The following is a 23,066-nucleotide window of genomic DNA, read 5'->3' as shown; positions in this document are numbered from 1 at the left end:
CTGACATGTAAATTCTATAACGAGGTTTTGAATTTGCCTTTTGCTTCGCAGGGAGGTCTGCTTTTATATACGCGGCTGGATGTATTTTAAATGCGAAAAAGCTCTTCTCGCCATGCGCTGCCTAGTGACGTTGTTTTGGAACGTTGTTGGGCTACGCCGATAGTAACACTTTCCATTATTATAAGATTTCGTGCAACTATTATTTATTAGTTCTTATAAATCTTATAATATTTGCTTTCCATTTACATCAAAACTCAGATAATTCTCACTTTTGACGTCATAACTCAGTTAAATGCACGTTCTTTTTGCGTGCTGAATCTCACTTGCCAGCATGTGAGATTTAACTGTTCGTAATACCTTAACATTATATTTCAAGCAACTAAATGTCTTCACAATAATGACCATAAAAATATAGTGTAGGCAATAATGTCAAAGAACAACAACTATAACGTTATAAAATCTAATTGCATTAATCATGTTATTTAATAAGTCTGACAATATTTATATATTTCAATTCACTATAGTATTATGATTTATTCTATAATCCATAAAAAAAGTTGATGTGCTATTTGTTCACATTTATATAGTTACAGCAACAATTTTTTTCTCTGAGTGTATCAATACTCATAGCTCTTACTATTTTTTACCCATATTCAAACTTTTACTTACAATTTAATAGGGTCACAGAACATGTCAAAAATTAAAAATAAACTTTTTACATGCTATTTAGCCGCTCAGTGAGCGATTATAATATTGAATATACTCACTGAATGTATCTATTAACATGACCGTTTTTTGCTTGTTAACGGAAAATATAATTTTATAAATTTGACAATATAAATTCGAACCATCTAGATTCGAAATTTTCGAATAGTTCGCATATTCAAATAATAGAAATTCGAATTCGAATAGTTACGCATCTCTAATGTATGTATGTACACCGGGGAGCAAAAATAAGGGACAATAACCCCTACCCCGCCTACATATGTACTGTCTTGTACACACATATCAGTAAATTACTTCCCTTAGCACTGATTAGAAACTGGCTATATTTCTCAAACCATTTTTGTTCATAATTTTTAAATAAGCAATGAATCGCCGATTAAGTTATAAGGAAAAGTTATTCAGGGTCATGACCTTGACAACATATTCCAAAATTGTGAAAATTGGAAGTGGCTTCCTAATACTAAATATTTACCGCATTTTTTCTCATTTTTATGACGGTATCTTAGAAAATACCCAAATTCTATTAACAGTTTCGCGGATTCAGGGGGCAAGAATACATCAAATTTACCTCCTCTCAATTGATTTCTCGTATACGCCCTAATTGTGGAGTTTTACCAAGAATAATAGTAAAGAAAGGTTTTCGCGTATAAGTAAAATATTTTATTAGTTTTCATTAAAACTTTTATATAATAATATAATTAATATTGCTTCACAGTAATTTGCTTAACATTTTTTTCTTGTAATTTTTTTATTAATAAAACAAAAATTATTTTAAATAACGTAGGTAATGCAAATAATGTGCTCTTGCTGCGACTGTCGCTGCCGGACATTAAACATCAAGCAATATGGCAGGGCAACGCGCGTCTCCTGCAGCGTATATTAAGCCCGTTTACGATTTCGAATCAATATGACGCGCGCGCGCGTGTGTATAAGCGTATTTGCGTTACTTTGGACCGCCAAATTCCACAAACAGCTTTTTGGCTTATGGAATGCGCCAAAGCCGAGCATATTTGCCAAGCGGTTAATTATCATCTGCGGTTGCCCATCCTCTGAAATCCCTTCATGAACCACCCTGCAGGACGAGCGCTTTATATCTGCCTGAAAGAAAGATTAGTGGCAGATAAATTGACACTGTTTCAGTACAATATTTTTCTTTTCGAAGTCATTTATAATCAAGTAAAAAGTGATAAATAAATGTAGAAATAATTAAATTTCAATGAAGCGATATAAACCCCTTTCTGAAGATAATTCTAGTCTTGACTAAATGAAACGAGGTATATTTTGTCAATAACGTTATTACATACCGCTAATTAAGAGTAGGCGCATATCAGTACAATACATACACTTATTATTATATTTTTCGTTTAAAACGAGTACTTAGGTGCCGTGCCGCACCAATCTTGAAGAAATACTAAAATGTCATTTAGCGGCGAATCCGGGGGTGCCTGTCGGGCCGTATTGATCAACTTGGTCCAGTCGTTGCGATCAGCTACGCGGTTGGTTTCCTCAAATCTGACAACTGGGCCTCGCACTGGATATCCCGTGATCACGCATTGCTGAACAGGCGCGCTAGAGTTTGTCGGCGACGTCAGAGAACCTACATATACGCCTCTTTGGTCGACCGGTAGACCTTGTTCGATCTTTTGGTCCATAGACACAGCCAGCACCCATTCTCTTGCCTCCTCACGTTGATCCGTCGCGACGCCAAGTTTTTCTGGAAGTGGAACTTCCAGCGGAAAGTCGGTGACACGTAGATCGTCCACATCTAAGACATTGCCGTCGCCTTCCTCTTCGATACACTCTTCCAGATCGAGAAAATGATTAAGAAAAACGAAGGCTTCGCTCAGAAGACCGGCGGTACGAGCTGCAATACCGGCTTCATAGTAGTATCTGTCGGCGTGAAGGATGTCGGTGTGTCGCAGAAGACTAACCGATGCCTTAACCACAACGCCAGAAAGCGCCGGAAACGGACGGCAGCCGTGCTTCACCGCAGAGAGATGTGCGGCCTCCAGAAGACGTTCGAATCTCTCACGAGAAGACGATGAGCGGTAGAGACCGTGTAAAACGTCACGGAGTTGGGCTAGATATCTGGAATTAGTTATGTCGCGAATAATAAATGAAGAGATGCAAAAAATAAAAGCGTGAGACGAACGAGCAATATCAATCTCTCCTAATATCAGGTTAAATATAGAGAATGAAGAAAATAAAGGTCTTCTCAGTTTTGGGAGTAAATACAGAAGGGATCCAGGTAGAACAAAAAGTCAATAAATAAGTCAAAAGACGTCAAAATGATGGTAAAATGATAGTAAAATGACAAAAAATCGTTATTTTGTTGTCATTTTGACATTATTTTGACTTTATTGTGACTTGCTGTTCTACCTGTAGGGATATTTCAATTTTAATAAAAGATTAGTTTGTAAAAAGACATTTTGTATCAAAACATTTCCAACTAATGATGGACATTTGAATAATGGAGATTGATAAATAGGAATAAATGACACGCTATATTTTCGATAAATCCCCTCATCAGCCCTAAATATATGTATAATACCTGTACTCCTGCTGCGTTGCATTCAGGATGCTCTCTGCCAATTGCAAATACAGATTAAAGTTCTGCGAGATTGCGGGTGCGCCGTACTGAGCGTAAAGTTGCAATGCTTGCAGCGCGGCATCGTTCTTCAGCAATTGTGCGGCACGCCGTGCCACAAATCTCTGCAGTACCTCCAAACTTTGCGAGCTCGCGGCGTCGAAAACTTGACTCCACTGACCTTTGCGCGCCATCACCTCGAGGGCAGCGTTACCGTCCACTTCCGCCAGCCGTTCCATTTCACCTTCGTTTGTCATGGCGTCTCGATATTTCTCTTCTAGATATGGCTCAAGATCGGGAGCAAGCTCACGGACGATTCGTCGTGCGCGATCCCACTCGCCAACCGCCACTAGCGAACTCACCGCATCTTTCAACCGATCCGCTTGAAGAAACACCTGCAGCGATATAGGAGACATCATGAATTTGAAGCATTCAATTTTTTAGCATTTTGGCTTTGTCGTTTTACGTTAAATCTTCATCCAGATATAGGCGGAATTACGATGAACTTAACGTAACGGAACGCGACGGGACGCGAAGTAACGTGAAACCTATAAACACATTGTTTTTATATGCGGCTGATTACGATCGACTTTACGTAACGTGACGTAAAGTACTAAAAAACAATGTGTTTAGGTTTCACGTTACTTCGCGTCCCGTCGCGTTCCGTTACGTTAAGTTCATCGTAATTCCGCCTTTTTTTAATCCAATAAGTAATGGACGTATTAAGTAAAGTGCAGCCTGATATTAATCTTTACTTAAAACATATTTGAACCAATAATATAATAAATAACAATACCTAACGATGAAACTGAATTAGTTCTAAATAAAATATAAAAAATAAAATATAAAAAAATAATAGAAGAAATAAAATATAAAATAATAGTGTATTAAAAGCGAGGACTAAAAACGAATTACAATAAATCTAACAAGGGGTCACATCAAAGTTAAAAGTAAAATTAAAAAATTCATGAAAAACATTAGGGTAAAACTCGACAATTAGAACCTGTACGAGAAATCAATTGAGGAGGTAAATTTTATGTATTTTTGCCCCCTGAATCCAAAACGGTTGATAAAATTTGGGGGTCGCTTATATTTTCTAAGATATCGTTATGCAAATGATAAAAAATCCGGTATTTAGTATCAGAAAGCTACTCCCAATTTTCATAATTTTGAAATATGTTATCAAAGTCATCGTATTGAGTAATGTTGTGAAGGTTTTAGTTGGGAGTTGCTTATTAAAAAATTAGATAATTTTTTAGAAAAACTTATACAACTGCTCACCTCCAATATTGATAAAATTATGCTCATTGGATACGTTTTTGTACGAAACGAAAGAATGTTGTGTGGATGGAAAAGTGTATGCGTGGATGCAGTGGGTTCCGCCCCCCCCCCCCTCTGCGAGATGCTCCATCTCCAAAAAACTATAACCTAACCCAACCCAATTGTTATGTGGGTGGAAAAGTGTATGTATATGTGTGATCATACATGTTTGGTCCATCCACACAACAATTGGGTTGGGTTAGGTTAGTTTTTCTAGAAGTGCTGGAGTCCCCCGCAGGTTGTCGGGGACCTCTACTGTCTATACAGGGTGTATCATATCAATTGATTGATTTCATATCAATTGATTCGTCTCATTATTCTGTGCATAAAAGTTTTAAGGTAACATTACCGAAAAATTAATGTTTTACAAGATATTTTGTATTTTATGTCAAAATACTAGAACTTTCAAGCCTCATAATTCCAAAAGTTCTTAACGAAAAAATACTTTATTATAGTGTTTTGAAAAGCTTTCGAGATTAGCTACAAAGAATATGTATTGGAAAATTATGGGTTTCCATTTAAGAAATTAAAGGTGTCGTTCACGTGAGCTTTAAACGACTATTCATGGTCAAACCAATGACACCATCTTATGTCCCCCTTCGAACCAAACAACTTTTGTCTGAAACAATTTTTCCAATCTCTTTTACTTTAAGAGATATTCAGCTGAATCACTTAAAATGATACACCCTGTATATGGTATCATAGAATTACATACTATTCATTATATTTTCTTTTTAATAACTTTTTAATATAAGTAAACGACCCTCAACTTTTATCAACAGTTTTGGATTCAAGGGGCAAGAATACATAAAATTTACCTTTTCCCAATTGATTTCTCGTATAAGCCCTTAATTATCGAGTTTTGCAAAAAATTATGTAGTAACGCTACACTAAAGTTAAAATAACAAAAAAATAAGAAAAATTACAGTGTAGTAACTATAATTTTTATTTACTACACTCTAATTTTTTTTATTCAAAACGTTCCGTTAAGAAGGTTCGGGTGCTTCATCGGGGGCAGTAGTGGACGCGGGGGTCCAGTGCGTGCTGCTGCTTCTGTCAAGCGTTAACCTTAAAAATGACTGATAAACAATACAGATGAAAAGGAAAGTTTGTGAGTAAAAAAAAATAAGTATGGAAATCAGGACTGAAAATAACAGAACTTTTAATGACATGCACAATTTATCAAAAACTTTTATATTATCAAACACATCGCAACTTCTATTCAAATGCCCCGCCGTACAACCTCATCTACTATACTCGCGTTTACGCTGTTGTCATTATTTGCTTGCGTTCATTTCTAGCAAACGAAAAATCAAGCAATTTACGCTTTAATAATTAATTTTTCTACGAAATGTGCGATAACCTACTCCTTTCTTTCACTCATTTATTTGTAAATTATTAAGTTACATATGCATATTTTTCTTTCCTTATCATTTGCATTTTTTCTTGCATTATTTCTCATTCTGAAGGTGAGCAATATGTCATTTCCCATAAGAACCTATGCTAAAAAGTATAATTTTTGGAATCGATTTTTTTCAAAACATGAAAAATTCCCAAAAAATTCACATAATTCTATTTTGCATTCCAGAACAATATATTAAAATTTCATGAAGTTGGCTGCATTTTTTTGTAGCACTTGACCTCCTTAACTTCTTTTGACTAGATGATAATAAATCAAATTATGGGTGCAATCCACTTGGCGCTCCAAACGCTCTTGAAAACATTTCATCCTTGTTATTTATCAAATGTTAAACAAAAACAAAATGATACTCTGAAGCGTTTGAAAAGTTTAGTGGATCACACCCTATATATAATACGTAATATCCTTTTCCGCTCGTTCATTGTCCTATGATCTTTCCATTTTGGATCATTATTTATAAGAGGGAAAAATTACCTGAGCGGCGAGCGCATGTTCACCAACGGAAAATAAACGTGCACCTAAGTCACCGCCGATTTCCGCCGCCGTTTCGGGATCCGCCTGATGCAAAAGAATGTCAGCTGCACGAATGAGATATGATCTTGGTGCCTGCGGATTCAAGATTAGGGTGTCCAGGGCAGATCGTACTTCTCCGAGATCAAGCCACTTCCGAGCTTCCTCCAATGCATTTGCCCCGTCCAGTCCCGCACTCCTTTGACCTAACTCTCTGCGTAGTGCCGCCTCCTGACTGGGCAAATATTCTCGACACACTCGCAATGCCTCGGACCACATTCCGGCTGTCTGAAATTTTTACAATTAATACAATTAGACAGAAGATATAGAAGTATCCACAGAAATCCGAAGGAAAGGCCAACCTTATAATGTTCTATTATCATTTCTGGCTTGTGGGCCCTCAGGAGAAGAGCCTCTGCTGTAGCGTAATCCTGGCCCTCGGCGGCCTCAGCGGCTCGAGCGATCAAGACCTGCGCCACAGCTTCCTGGCTGTGCGATCGTGCCACGTCCTCGGCGGACTCCCAGTCGCGGCTGTGGATGTACATCTGTACCGCCTCCATAATCTTGCCGGCCTGTACGAATTCTTTCTCGGCCTCGGCGAAACGACCCTCATCCTCTAACGACATTGCATAGCGATAGTGAACCTCTTTCTTCTGATCCATTGTGCCGTATTTGGCGATTTCCAAAGCCCAGTCAAACAAGCTGGCTTCGCATGCTAATTGCAGGCAAGATTCTAAGTAACCCAATCGCATAAGAAGTCTCGCGCCTAATTCCGGGGCTAATGTTCGGGCCCACATTAAAGCAACCTAAAAAGAAAGAAAGATCAAACTCAGTATTAACAAAAGAGGAATGAAAAGAACAACGCTTTTCAACGCTGCATAAATTTCAACCTGCTGTGCCGCTTTTTCTCCCGAAGCTTTTTTAGCGACTCTCAGCGCATCCTCCCACATGTTCGCAGATCTATAAGCTGTAACCGCTCCACGCCAATCACCAGCACCTAAGATAGAACACAATTTACGCACAAACTAAATAAATTGTAAAGTAAATATTTTATCTTTTTATGCGTCCAGTACTGAACGAATACTTATACAGTGACAGGAAAATATTAGAACTATAAAGTCGATGTTCTACCGCAGTGATTTTTACGTGTACGGGGTAACCGCGGCCGAAGTCTACAAGAATCAAATTCATTTATTGAAGGAAAAAGGAATTATTTTTTAAAATAACTTATGTTTAAAACTATGTGATTAGTTTAAGCCTGGAACCTACCTAGGAAGTGTTCTTCGGCTTCTCTTGGCTTGCCGACTGCATCTAGCTCTCTTGCCAGATGCATGTGAGTAGTTTGAAGTAGGTCTGGTCGGTGCTGTGCGACCAATCTGATCATGTCGCCTCGGTTTCCTGCTTTGCGATACATAGCAATTGCCGCGTCATGGTCGCCGATCGCGACGTAAAGAGACTCGGCGTGACGAAGCTCGCCGGTTTGTTGTAGACTTTCGGCGTGCTTTGCCAGTACCTCGTTGGCCTCGTTGCTTTTCATGTATTCTTTGGCTACTTGGTGCGCACGCATCCAGTCACCAGACTGAACGTGAATCTCCACAGCACGTTTGGCGTTTTCGGCGCGAATAAAAAGACTTTCCGCCAAGCTCCGTTCGCCAATCGACGAGAAGTATTCACCCAGCTTTTCACATTGCTGACGGATCTCCTGATCGTCATCCTCAATTACCTGAAAAGGAAATGTGAAAAAAGAATATAGTAAAAAAAGTCTATTGAAGAAATAGTACGAAACTAGACAAAAAATTGAGGAAATAGTATGAAACTGGAAAAATACCATAAGCTATAAAGCGTGCATAGATATTAAGAATATTACTTCACCTGAATAATTTGTAAAGCCTTTCTCCACTGTCGCGCATTAATAGCGGCTTTCAGTGCTAGTACCGTCTCTCCTGCCTCGATAAAGTGATTGATAGCGGCATCATAGTGACCACTGGCTGACAGATGTTTTCCCCAATCCCTTTCTAATTCGACCACCAAAGTGGGATCGATTTTGCGTGCTAGGTCGAGAGCTCTCGCAAAGACACCGGCCTGCGCATAACATTTGATCGCCTCAGAACCGGCGCTAGTCTTCTCCAGTAGCTCTCCAGCGAGTTCCGTAAGGTCGGAAGCCTTGAGGCCGCTAATAACCTCCTCGACAATTCTTTCGTCCTCCAACAACTCGTTGTCGGCAAGTATCAATCTGGCGGCTCGTCCGGGTCGACGAGCTTCCAAATAAAGTTTGACAGCTCTCCTGGGATTCGTAGTCTCTATGATGGAGGCCGCGCGAGCCGCTTGACCGCTGTCCAATAGCCAAGCCAAGTGACGGTCTCGCAATTCTGATAAACCACTCCAATTACGACTCTGGGCCAAGTTTAGGGCATCCTCCCAGCGCCAATAGCGTTGATACATATCTAATGCCTTGTCTAGCTCATTCTGCTCCAAATAAATTGCCTCAGCGGTTTTTAAATCACCATTCAGTATAGCTAGCCGGGCCCAACAGTCCGGATTGGCTAGTGGTTCGTTGCCTGTCTCTTCGGCATACTTTTCACCAATCTTGAAATATGATAAAAAAGAAAACAAAAATATATTATGATTGTTGTCTCAAAGGAAACATAGATATTCATTACAAAAGAGAAAAAGACCCGACTATGAATACCGGTCTTAAAGAATTATATAAAATAAGAGAAATAGAGAGAAGACTGAAGAATATAACAAAATTAAAAATAGACCGATATCTTAAAATTTACAGAAGTTAAAGCTATTACAGACATTTTTCTAAAAATTAGAGACCTTTGATCGCGTATAAAGCTGAGTCTAATCAACCAAATCTTAAAGAATTATATATGAAATAGGGGTGAAAAAGACTGAAAAATATAATAAAATTAGAAATAAATCGATATCTCCAAATTTGCGGAAATTAAAGCATAAACAAACATTTCTGCAAAAATTCAAAATTTTATTAAAAAGAACCCCTTGATTATTAGCAATTTTTATTACTTCTATTATATTCTTCAGTTTTTTCTACCCCTATTTCATATAATTCGTTAAGATTTGGTTGATTAATTCTGGAGTTATAGAAATTTCGGTAAATTTGGCACATACACACACACATACACACATACACACAAAAACATATACATACATACAGACATTTTTTAAAATTGCAATTTTTCGACGTTGTAGAACATTCTGAACACATTCAGAAAAACAAAAAAAATTTTTTTAACGAAAACAAAGCTTTCTCTATGAGGAAGCAAAACCTCGGCAGTTTCCTTTAGAAATCTCGCGCAAGCCACGTCGCCCATCGCAGCGTAGCACCTGGCAGCTATCGTGAGCTTCCTCTCGTTCATCGCGTTTCTGGCCACGTTCTCCCACATGGTTTCTACTTGCGGACCGTCGTTCATGTTCTCCAGAAACAGGACAACTCGGCCGAAATCATTGTCATGTAACGCGGTGCCGAATTCGATCAATCCTTCGTCTAATAGATATGCCATCTTAGTACCGTGCTCCTCCACCATCACAGACGTTCGACCATTCTCTCGGACAATATCAATCACATCGCCCTTGATCGGCGTCAGCGTAACCGCTTCTGGCGCGTCTACGTTGTACCAAACGGCTAGAGTTTGACCTGTCTGAGCGACGACAACGTCGCTACCAGTCACCCAGGATGCAAAGGACACCCCTGTCACTAACAAGACTCTGCAGTGCCGTAAAATAAAGAATGATTAGAATAAGAAAATCTGGTTTTAATACAATATCGTTTTAATATAAAATAATAAAAGTTACGATGCAAATAAAAATCGATATTTTTATTGCACTTTATTTTAGGTAAAATTACTGTAGTTATTCCAATAAATAAATTAACCATTTGATGATATTTTTATTAGTACTCGACGATTCTTTCGTCATTACTTTCATTAATAACACTCATTTCAAGATCGAGATTGCTTTCTATAATTTCGTAATTTCGCTTTCAACTTTTAATTGATAAGAAAGATCTTTTATATCAAATCAATACCAGGTACTCCACATAATTACCTTTCACCTTCGTCATCGCTTAACCAAAGGCGGCATCGCTTGTCACGCGACAACAGTCGATGACCCGCCTCGCTCAGTTCCAACCAGTCGACGCGGGCGTCATGGACGATCATATTGATGGTCGCGCCGGATAGTAGATCGATCACGCGAACGGTTCTTGGATCCAGTAGGTATGCCAGTTTCTTATTATCGCCGCCACCAGCCGAGGGTCGTTCGTTCACGCGCACGCTGACCACGTGCGGGTTCACCGCCTCCGTTCGCACGGAACCAAGTGCCTCGTTCTGGCCGTACTCAACGATCGTCAGCTCACCGGAGCAAAAGATCAGGCATACGACTGGATACTCGAAGAAAAACTTCTCGCCGCTGGACCGGTCTTCCCACGGGATCTCGCTGATCAGACCCAGCTCGATATCGCCGATCAACAACGTGTGTGCCGTTCGAGCCACTACGTTGTTGTCTCTGCGCCCTAGGACGCGCACATCTTCGATCTCCAGACCCGTCTGCGATCTGATGACGATGGGACGCTGCGAGGAGTCGCTCAGAGGTCGAATCACCACTTGGCTAGGACCCACGTAGGCGACCTCGTGACTACCGCGAACCACTGTGCGTCTGAAAAATAAGAAAGTTTGATATAAAAAGATCGCGATATACATCCAAAACAATTTTGATTGATATGGCGATAGATAATTAAACAGTCCTCTGTTCTTCATTAATAATTATTAATGAAGAACAGAATGACAGCAGTATGTCGAGAGATTGGTAACAGATTTGATCAGGCATGTCAGTAGACTGACGTCAACTGCATCCGTATTCAGCTTATGTTCTGCCAGCAGAGTCTGCTAACATAATCAGACAGCAAATTGGCAGCAAGAAGCCTGGGTGATTCCTATAGGATCTGTGCGATTTCTGTCCCCAATCTGCTGTCTGATTATGTTAGTAAACTCTGTTATATTTCTATTGGCGTTTTGCCGATATCATGTGATATATCAGAACTAGCGTCAAATCTGTAGCCGACAAAATTTGTAGTAGATACTTGGCAATAAGATCTGTCTTTTGATTATAGACTTGGCTGTCTGAAAAGTTATTCTGCAAAACAACATAAAATAAGATTATGCATTGATTATACATTCAAGGTGATATCAGTTTTTATGACAATCCTCAACGACAAAAAGAAAAAACGACCAAGAAGTCAACTTTCACAAAATGCAAAAAGTATTAAAACGTCAGGAGTTTAATAGTTTCAAGTTTTAGTCACCTTAAAATAGTCTCAAACTGCTCGACGCCGCCGCATAATCCGCCGATTACCAGCTTCGAGCCGTCTCGTCTCCAGGAGAGTGCCGTGACGGTATAGAAATTGGGCAAGTCACGCACGTTAGTCTCTTCCCAGACACTCCTTCGTGGCGTCCAATCGAAGATGCGCACCTTGTCCCAGGAGCCTACGGCGACGCTCTGGCCACTCGGGCTACAGCAGGCCACAGTGATCTCCCTCTCTTGAGAGTCCCGGCTGAAGTCAAAGGTTTTGACCGGTTTGCCGTACGGGTCGTACATGGTCAGCCGTTTGTCGCAGCCTGCTGCTAGAATGTGCGACTGCGGCCACGCCAAGGCGTAAGCGGGCACTCCGTGGACACACACGCGTCCCGATGGCTCCGCGCCACCATCTTCGGCAATGTAATAGCGAATAATGCTGCCGTCAGCATGGCTCGACAAAAAGCCATTGCCGCGGACGCTGCGAATAGAGAAGAATCATTGACGTTAGGGAAATACTAACAAAGGAACTTCGCAAACCCGAAAATTCTGATTTTTGATAAAATTTTATACACATGTAGGGGAGTTAAATAAATTAGGAATTTTCAGTTGCGGCCTAAAAACGATTCTAAGGGGTAAAATTACTCCTTGTATTGTATAACAGCTTTTTATTTTTTTCGATATATTTCAAAAAATATTTGAGTAATAAAAAAATGGTTTATACAAACACTTTATACCAACGTTTTATAGTAAGAACATCGATCTTTATTTAACCACATTAATATTTTAAAATAAATACAATGCCAGTGGTTGCCAGCCTGACAACCTCCAACAATCTGAACATCCGGGGTAAAAATTGGATTAACCCAATGTAAACCAGTAATAAATAATATATCAACACGATTAAATTGAGTGTTATTTTCTATTATTTTCATAATTTTATTTAAAGGTCTATCATCTAGCCACGAATTTTTTTCTAGCACGTTTTTTTCTAAAGTTTGTGGGGGTGGATTAATCTTTACTGTATCTGCTATTTTTATATTTTTTTTGTTGTTTTTCCTAAATGCCTCATTAGTTTGTTCAGATATTACATTGAATAAATATTCTGTTGAATTTTTGTTCTTGTTAGAATAATTTAATTCTTCTTTTAATTTTTCTAACATCTTTACATTTGATATTAGTTTCTTGTTCTGCTCGTTTAATCCGATAAAAATAGGTTTATGATCTGAGAAATAAGTTTCGTATACTCAGCATTATAATTGAATATTTCCTCCGATATAAATATTACATCTATCTGCGTATTAAAGTTTGTAGTTGACACTTGAGTAATTGCACGTTTAAATTGTAATTCATTTAAATGTTTTTCTAAAATTCCTCCTTTATTATACGAGTCGTAATTAAAGTCACCTATTATAATTTTCTTTTTATTAATAGATTTGCTTAAAATATTACTCAGTTCGTGCATAAACATGGTTCTAGGTACTGAGGGAGATTTATAACCGGTAATGATCTCTATCTCATTTATGTTCATGTGTATCAAGTCAATATGACGCTGTTGTCCATTTATAGTTTCATCTTTTTGTATATGGTCATCAATAAATGCGTTAAGTTCCTTCCTAATAAAACATATTATTCCTTTTGGTAAACGTTTATCGTAATTATCTGTTCGGAAAATAATATTAAATCCTTCAAATGTCAAATTGTCTGTTGTGATTGTTTGTGTTTCTGCAAAAATTAATAAATCTGCTTGTTTATACCATTTATCACAAGATATATTAATTAAATTTTTATTTAGTGACCGTACGTTCTGATAAATAATTTTTATTTGATTTTCTTTTATAATTTTGGAATACGACAATTTAAGACACTTCTCTTCTTTTAGACGTTTTATTTCTAATTCCAATAGATTATTTGTTGATGGTTTTTTTGGTGATGTTAAACTTCCAAGAATATAAATCAGATAATTTGGTTACTCTACTCAGCGCTACGTACAACATTGGCTTCGTCATACGGGAATTATTTCTAAAATTAGCACATACTTTTTCGTAGGTTTGACCTTGACTTTTATGAATTGTCATAGCTTCAGCAGGTATAATGGGAAATTGTTCCCTTACGATTTGATATCCCATTCTCTCATTGACGTTCAATACGACAGATAGCGGTGATAGTGGAACTAAACACATTTCCATACAATTTTTAGTCATATACTTTATATATGGTCTTCGTTGTTCAACGCCAATTTTATTATTATTGAAATCAAGCTATATTTTAATTGGTTCATCTGTACCTGGTTTAAATGTTATATTTTTCAATATACCACAAGCTCCGTTAAGTAACTAGGCCTTCTTCTACATTTATATTAGTAATTATCATGTATTTGATACCTATTTTTAATATAACTTTGAAAGCCAAGCCACCACATTCTGTTCTTTTTTTTTTTTTTTAATGACGTTAGTAATTTATTTCTTAATTTACTACTAACTTTTCCTAAAATTGTGTCTTTGGCTATACATTCATAAGCTATACCATCTTTTAAATCGATTTTTAATTGATTAAAACTATCAACTGAGCGATTATCAGCATATAATCTAATTGCATCTTTTGGAACGTATTCTTCTGTCGTTTCTCTTGACTTAATTAGAGCAATATCATTTTCACACATTGTTCCTTTGCAAGGTTGTTAAGAGCTTCAATAAACGTTTTATCTTCTTTTTGTCTCATTATTTCTGTTAACTGAAAAAATTCAAATTTATTCCATAGAACATTATCTGAAAATACGCTTAACATGCAAGATTTCGGACAGAGATATATTAAAGTATCCATAACCGGTGGTAATTGATAAAGATCACCGACTACCAAGACAGAAACTCCACCAAAACTTTCATCACGTCCCATTATTTGTCTTAATCTTGTATCCACTCGACTAAACATTGTACTACCTACCATAGATATTTCGTCTATAATTAATAATTTTAATTCTATTAAATTCTCTCGAATAGTATTTGCCACATCTGCTGACAATTCTGGCATTTGCCCTCCGTACTGTGCTATCGGTAAAGCAAAAGTAGTTGGTGTAACATTACACCACCTATTAGAAATGCTGCTTTTCCTGAAGGAGCACATAATAATATTTTGACCAAATTATTTTTTTCTCCAGGTGTTTCGTTGAAATAATCCAATAATCCGGCTGGTCCCGCTCCGCCAATCTCCTTTGGAGCTCCTCTATTAATAGCTGTTGTTCTTGAAGCTGCTGCGTTATTTGCTGCAGCATTGGCAAATTGTTATTATTTATTTCTGCAAATAAAAATATAATTAATTGCAAGTCTTATTGTTATACATTTGTAATATTATTTATAATCTATATAAATTATATTATTTATTTCGACTTATATAATACTTACGTGACATTTTACGAGACGTCTTTTCACCACGTCGCTTCACCACAATTTGTTTTTTTTTTTAACGTAAAGTTTCAAACTTCACTAAATTAAGCTCGATATCTCAAAATTTGTAAAGTTCAAATATCGATTTCATACCTTCTTAAAAGGGGATTAACATTTAACACTACACTGTGTTTTTATATAAATAAAAAACTAATCAACCAAATCTTAACAAATTATATATGGAATAGGGGTAGAAAAGATTGAAAAAAATATAATTAAAAGAGAAGAGAGAAAGAGAGAGAGAGAGAGAGGAGGGGGGAGAGGGAGAAGAAGAGAGAGAGAGAGAGAGAGAGAGGGAGAAGGAGAGAAAGAGAGAGGGAGATTCTTCAGTAATCTCTTTACCGATTATTAGATATACCGATAATCAACCTAATCTTAAAGTATTAATGAAGAATATAATAAAATTAAATAGCCTAATATTTCAAAATTTGCAAAAGTTATATCAACCACGAACATTTCTAAAAAAAATTCAAAACTCAATATTTGCAGAAGTTAGAGCAACCACAAACATTTCTAAAAAAATTTAAAAAAATTTTTTTTTTTTAAAGAACCCCTTTATCGATCATCGCCAAATTCAATACCAACCTTCCTTGAATGATACTCTATCGATTAAAAAAAAACTGTCCGATATCTCAATATTTGCGGAAGTTAGAGCACATACGGACATTTCTAATAACTAATATTACAAAATTTTACATGATAACCCTTATTTTTCTCGATATTACTGAACGCTAATTTTTTTTATGTTTATTATTTTTAATAATATCTTGGAAAATATTTATATTATTATTTACAAATTTTTAAATATCAACTTTCCTTCTATATAAGAATACATGCTGACCTGCTATCAATTCACTCTTTTGTCATTATAAGCTGCTAATTTCATATATTATGTCATTTTGATAAATAATTTATTACGATACGTTGGATAATATATTTTAAACAAAATATTCGATTAAAATGGAGGAATTAACGAACAAAAATAACGAAATAGAAGAAATAAAAAATTGTAAGTAAAAACAATAATTTGATTAATTAATTTTTATTATGTATATTTCTTTAAATATTTTTTTAAAGAAATATATACGAATATCGGAGTATATATGATTAATTAATGTTTTAAAAATTATAGTATTGAAAGACGGATGGGATGATTTTTTGCTAATGGCAGCAATAAATTTCGAAAGAGAACAAGAATTAGAGGAACAGAAAAATAAATTAAAAATTGGACAGAAGGAAGAAAAAAATTAGAAGAAGAGAAAAATAAACTCGCATTTAAACAGAAGAAAAATGATGAGGAAGAAAAAATACCGGAAAAAGGAAACAACAACAAAAATATTAATGTATCCAAAAATTAATTGACACACCGAACTGAATAATGTGTAATGATTGTTAATTGTTATAGCTCATAATTTGGGAGCGAGATGTAATATCAGATAATACAAATTTGATTACACGAGAAAAAATACGTTACCTGCCATTAGTACTCACGTAATTGATTGAATATTTAAAAAACAATTATATACCATAAACAATTTGTAAATCACATAAATTCATAACGTAGTGCATAAAATAGTTTGTAAAATAAATTCTGCAACCCCATATTTTAAGAATCTCATGTTTTGATTTCGGTAGATAGTAATTCAACATTATTTCTAAAATAGATATTAAACTTTCGGAATCTTCAAATCAATTAATCCTTCGAGCTACCAAAAGAACTGCACCAGTGTGGTTTAGTTTCTCTACATTCATCGATTTTAGATCCATTTTTCCTTGCACTGTATATCACCTGTTTAATTGTTTCTTATATTTCTACATAAAGAACAGGTAAAAGAATTTATTAACTGGCTGATACATGGAGTTCAAATTATTACGAATGCAAAAGATTAAATTCGTTTCAACGTTTTTATTATCAGCTAAGGTAGATTTAAAGTTGAAGAGGATTATAAATTATTCTCAAGATCGAGAATCATATGCTGTCACGTCAGTCGCACGTGTTTTGAAAATACACGACACAAGTATAGGCAGAGGGGACCTTCGATATTACAGGATCAGTTTGAACGTTCGCATCAAACAATCTCAAAAATTGACATTTCTCACTCTAAAATATTCGAAGCAAATTATAAATATTCGTTGCAAACAGCAAGGCGAATTGTACAACGACGAATTCCGCCGGTTTGCATATTGCATTCTAACGATATCTCAATATTTGTGGAAGTTAGAACAACGGACATTTCTAAAAAAATTCAAAATTTTTTTAAAAAGAACCCTTTTACCGATCATCGCCAAATTCAATACCAACCTTCCTTAAATGATACTCTATCAATTAAAAAAAAATTAAGCCCGATATCTCAATATTTGCAGAAGTTAGAGCAATTACGGACATTTCTATAAAAATTGAAAAATTTTTTTAAAAAGAATCCCTTTATCGATCATCAAAAATCTCAATATTTGTGAAAGAGCAATTACGGACATTTCTATAAAAATTGAAAAATTTTTTTAAAAAGAATCCCTTTACCGATTATCGCCAAATTCAATACCAACCTTCCTTGAATGATACTCTATCAATTAAAATTAAGCCCGATATCTCAATATTTGCGCAAGTTAAAGCAACCACAGACATTTTAAAATAATTAGCACGATAAAATAGCTCGTTTAAAATAAAACCCTAACAAAAATTGTCTTAAAACTTATATTAATTCAATTCGCCTTAATCTACCCTAAGTTATTGGATGGATAGCCGATCCTCAAAACCGATCCTCAAAAAATTTAAATTCGACGTTTTCGAACATAAGCAACACATTGGTATCGAAAACTCAAAAAACAATTTTTACTTCGATCTTTTCTACCCCTATTTCATATATAATTCTTTTAAATTCGGTTGATTAGACTTAGCTTTATATGCGATTAAAATTATGGACCTTTGATCGCGTATAAAGCTGGTTCTAATCAACCAATGTCATCGAAAACTCAAAAAACAATTTTTACTTCGGTATTTTCTACCCCTATTTTATATATAATTCTTTTAAATTCGGTTGATTAGACTTAGCTTTATATGCGATCAAAATTATAGACCTTTGATCGCGTATAAAGCTGGGTCTAATCAACCAAATCTTAAAAAATTATATATGAAATAGGGGTAGAAAAGACTAAAGAATATAATAAAATTAGAAATAGATCGATATCTCAATATTTGCGGAAGTTAGAGCAACGACGGACATTTCTAAAAAAATTTAAAATTTTTTTAAAAAAGAACCCCTTTACCGATCATCGCCAAATTCAATACCAACCTTCCTTGAACGAGACTCTATCGATTAAAAAAAAAACAGCTCGATATCTCAATATTTGCGGAAGTTAGAGCAATCACGGACATTAAATCTGCACATACACACATACAGACATGCGATTTTAATGCGATATTTCGACATTTTAGAACACTCTGAACATATTGGCAGAAAAAACTCAAAAACCAATCTCTTCGTTGGTTTCTTCTACTCCTATTTCATATATAATTCATTTAAATTTGATTGACTAGACCCAACTTTATGCGCAATCAAAGGTTTATATATGAAATTCACGAAAACAAAGCTTCCTCTATGAGGAAGCAAAATAATTTTAATAAAATTTTTTACAAATTATTTTTGTAAAATATTATTAATGTGGTCAAATAGGAATGTTCTTATAAATATCTGCAAAAATAATTTGTAAAAAATTTTTTTTAAATTATTTTTTCAAAATATTATTAATGTGGTTAAATAGAGCTTAGGTGTTCTTATTAAGAAACTTTTATATAAAACATTTTTTATACCTCGAATATTTTTTTAGATATATCGAGAAAAGCAAAAAGCCACTCTACACTATGAAAAATGGTTACACCCCTTAAAATCGTTTTTGGGCCGCAACTAAAAATTTCTAAATTTGTCTATTTATCTCCCCTACATGTGTGTTAAGTCTCATCAAAATCAGAATTTTCGGGTTTGCGAGGTTCTCTTGTAAGTAAATTATTACTGGTGTGCATAATCGAAATCTCAAAATATATATAGCGATAAGCGTCAATTTACTTGCTAGCCAAAGCTATCGTCATGGCGTCAGAGGTATATAAAGTTTGCGCTTTCTGCGACTTGACCAGAGCCGCGCGGACTTTCCCATCTGCCAATCCTGTAATGATTGAACCGTCCATTGGCCAGATCAGGCAAGTCACCGCGGCACTTTGTCGGAATTTGTTGCAAATCACCTTTTTGTCACCCCTGTAAAATAATTTTTGTTATTAATAATAAATACATAAACAATTTATTTAGGCTTTTTTTTCTTTGGAAAATTGTGTTAATAACTACCAATCTTCCCCTATTTTATATACGTATACAATGCAGTCGGTTTGGCCAACTGCAATCTTTGTGGACTCTGGGGAGAAGGCTATTCCCTTCACCATATAGCTCTTCTTTCCAAACTGGACAAAAAAGGATATTGCTATTAACATATATTATTCTACAACTCTTAAATTAAGAAATTTTAAACTCGCAAAAACAAACGACGGTATCAGTAAACTAAAAGTACAATTTTAGGAATTAGAAAATGAATACCTTGGGATCAATGGGCTTAGTGGAAAATCTATCGCGTTTTGCACCATTCTCATCGAAAAGATAAATAGAACGATCGGCAGATGCCACAGCTAACTTTAAATTGTTTGGCGACCATGCAATGCTAACCACCCTGTTTTCCAACTCCTAACATACAATATATAAATATATATATATAAATATAGAAATATTCAACTTTTATACATCATGCATTTTATTTAAATATGTGTATATTTAAATTTATATATTAGATGTGTAAATTAATTCGCTACCTTTACATTCAACTTATAATTTTGTTTTAACATTAAATATTATTTTTTCGTCCTTTTACGGTTTGCAAGTGGAGACCTTCATGGTTTTCAAAACACCATATTTGGCGAAGTAAATGAGAAATCTCATAAAACAGTAATACATAGAACATACAATGACGTCCGAAAAACGTCTGTGACCCATAAAACGTGCAAAAAATGGTATCAGAGTTTTCGGAACTAAGCGAATCATTTTACAGTAATGATATAATATACTAACGCTTGCAAAAGAATCGTCTATGCTTCGGACTGGGAAATTCTCCCTCATCTCGAATCATTCACCAGACTTAGCCCTGTCGGATTATCAACTATTTCGATCGCTTCAACATCACCTGATACATGTTTCAAGATAGTTGAAGAAGTCCGAAAAAGTCTTGAAGACTTTATCGATAATTTTCTTCCGCCAAGATATTCGTCAAATGTTCGATATAAATGGGGTAAAGTCATGTATAGAAAATAGTGGAGATTATTCCATCAAACTCTTGCATTTGATTTTTTGTAAACAAATTTTGATTTTTGTAAAAAAAGGCACCGAATTAATTTGCACATCTAATATACAGGGTAAGTCATTTTAATTGATGCAGGCAAATATCTCGAAAAATATGGAAGATACGAGGGTCAATAATGCGAAAGTAATGCCTCCTAATTTTTTTTCTCAGAAAATGTTATTCTTGGAACTTTGGTGTTTACATGAGTTTAATCTTACATCTTTATGGTGTACATTTATTATTTTTCCACATAATATAATCATCTCTTTATATACATTTTTATCATCTGTGAAATAAGACGTGCAGTATACTCGTGCGGTAAAAGTCTTTGCTTTTATTCTTGAGGGCTCTCAATCAACTTTTCTTTAGCTCATCGTCACTCATCTGTAGAATTTGACCTGACAAGAATCTGAATAAGGTTTTTCTTCTTCATGACAACGCACGGCCCCACGTAACACCAGTCTGCGCGGATGAGGAAGGCAATGGACTTGCTAAACTGCAATGGATTGATGTTCTTCCTCATCCTTCTCATAGTCTGGATCTGGCGCCTCTTCGGCCTATTGAAAGATACACTTTGTAGACACAAATTTTCAGATGAAGATGAGCTAAACAAAAGTGATCGAACCCTCAAGAATAAAGGCAAAGACTTTTATCGCAAGAGTATACAGCGTCTTATTTATAGATGGTAAAAGTGTATAGAAAGAGATGGTAATTATGTGGAAAAATAATAAATGTGCACCATAAAGATGTAATTAAACTCATGTAAATATCAAAGTTCCAGGAATAAAATTTTCTGAGAAAAATATTAGGAGGCATTCCTTTCGTACCGACCCTCGTATCTTCCATATTTTTCGAGATATTTGCATCGACTCACCATGTATATACTATGTATATACCATATGTATATATATATATATATATATATATATATATATATATATATATATATATATATATATATATTTTGTGTGTGTGTGTGTGTGTGTGTGTGTGTGTGTGTGTGTGTGTGTGTGTGTGTGTGTGTGTGTGTGTGTGTGTGTGTGTGTGTGTGTGTCATATATATATTTCTAGATATTTATACACATATAATAAGTTAGACTTTCCAAAATAAAATAATATTATAAATTGCTTTTTCAGGAACTGTTAGGAACTAGAGATAAAATTTACGCACCTCGTACTACATTTAAAAAAGTTATTGTCTGTCCGAGGACATTCAATTCTTTTTCATAAAAATATTGAAAAACTAAGAGCCAGAATTTGTACATCTCTATACCCAATAATTCTTGAAAGAATACGTTTTATTCATCATTAATCCGTTCTGCAGATGCGTAGACAGGCAGATATATACTCCTTAGAATTAGAATCTCAAGATTTAAACATTCTCAATTTAAAATAACAATCCACTCACCTCTGCTGGCATAATGGTGCCTAGATATTTCAAATGCATGTTGATTCAGTTATAATAAAATTCTCAGTTATCTTAATATTATTTACAACTTTACACGTACAGTACTGACGTAAAGCAGGTGATTTTGTGTGTACACGTCGGTTGCCTGGCAACAGAACTACCATTATATGCTGACCTCAGCTGCAAGCTGAGATATATAATAAGATAAATATATAATTAAAAAATTAGTAATTGTAATTAATTAAAGTATTAAAGAGAAAAGACAAAAATTATGAAGAATTTAGCCGTGAAAAGAACAAAATCTTACATGTTGATGTTCGAGACTGTCGAACAGATGGGCAGTGTCGTGACTATAATAGGGCGATGCCGTCGGTGCCTTCGCACTGGGCGCAAGCGTGCGCAAGCTTCAAGAGAGCGCAGTCAAGACGATAAAATAAAAAAGTTTGAAAAAAGGAGGCATAAACATATCTCCCTCCATGACTCGAATAAGGCTCGAACCTTCCTAGGACGCACCACCGGGTTTCTAGATCTTGACGACTTCTCGGCGAAATCTATTGTATAGAATGTATAGATTGTACGTTTGCCAGGCAGCAGAGACTGAAGGCTTATATGACACAATATAAAAGTATAAGCAATAGGAACAAGGAACAATCAAAATATCGTTAATTACCTAAAAAATTTGAATGCTATGCGATTATATAGTTGACAACAGAGGCAATAATAGGCACAGAATTTCCAACGTGATGGAAACTCTGTGTCTATCTGTGTTATTGCTTGTAAGATTAAGAGCCACCGCACAAGACTCTCGTATGGTCACGTAGCGTAACATAACGTGAGCCAACGCACAAGAAACGTATTGGTTACGGCCGTTACGGCGTTATACGTTTCTTGTGCGTTGATCTACGTTACGTTACCATACGAGAGCTTGTGCGGAGGCTCTAACCGATACGTTTCTTGTGCGTT

The 23,066-nt window shown here is 35.6% G+C and overlaps 2 protein-coding genes and 1 long non-coding RNA gene across 11 annotated transcripts in view; 1 reads left to right on the top strand and 2 right to left on the bottom strand.

Annotated features, from left to right (window-relative positions):
• Positions 1-23,066, top strand: part of LOC139821896 (probable ATP-dependent RNA helicase DHX37) — a 102,116-nt gene that overhangs the window by 61,674 nt on the left and 17,376 nt on the right. The gene's annotated exons all lie outside the window — the stretch shown is intronic.
• Positions 1,372-22,638, bottom strand: Oseg2 (intraflagellar transport protein Oseg2). 9 transcript variants are annotated; one of them, XR_011734373.1, is made up of 17 exons: positions 22,411-22,638; positions 22,104-22,290; positions 20,428-20,539; positions 19,903-20,046; positions 19,657-19,769; positions 19,384-19,569; positions 11,890-12,360; positions 10,635-11,243; positions 9,857-10,295; positions 8,436-9,149; positions 7,833-8,286; positions 7,454-7,560; positions 6,926-7,369; positions 6,528-6,851; positions 3,278-3,708; positions 2,031-2,814; positions 1,372-1,824 (listed from the first exon to the last, which is right to left on the bottom strand). XR_011734373.1 is itself a non-coding variant. In XM_071793252.1 (17 exons), the coding sequence occupies exons 4-17, from the start codon at positions 20,956-20,958 to the stop codon at positions 2,091-2,093; spliced, it is 5,205 nt and encodes a 1,734-aa protein (XP_071649353.1). In that variant the 5' UTR covers positions 20,959-21,252; positions 21,867-22,013; positions 22,104-22,290; positions 22,411-22,638; the 3' UTR covers positions 1,372-2,090. The 9 variants fall into 9 exon arrangements, 8 of the variants coding, with proteins under 8 accessions (XP_071649353.1, XP_071649350.1, XP_071649351.1 ...); XM_071793252.1 differs by lacking the exon at positions 20,428-20,539 and adding exons at positions 20,914-21,252; positions 21,867-22,013 and having other exon boundaries at positions 1,372-2,814; XM_071793249.1 differs by adding an exon at positions 21,867-22,013 and having other exon boundaries at positions 1,372-2,814.
• On the bottom strand, positions 12,795-19,377 carry LOC139821901 (uncharacterized). The gene is made up of 2 exons (XR_011734386.1): positions 13,919-19,377; positions 12,795-13,604 (listed from the first exon to the last, which is right to left on the bottom strand). It is a non-coding gene; the product is annotated as an uncharacterized lncRNA (long non-coding RNA).

This window comes from Temnothorax longispinosus, chromosome 11 (assembly GCF_030848805.1).
Source record: "Temnothorax longispinosus isolate EJ_2023e chromosome 11, Tlon_JGU_v1, whole genome shotgun sequence".
Classification (NCBI taxonomy): domain Eukaryota; kingdom Metazoa; phylum Arthropoda; class Insecta; order Hymenoptera; family Formicidae; genus Temnothorax; species Temnothorax longispinosus.
Note: the sequence above shows the minus strand (reverse complement) of the source record. Positions and strands in the feature narration are given on the sequence as shown.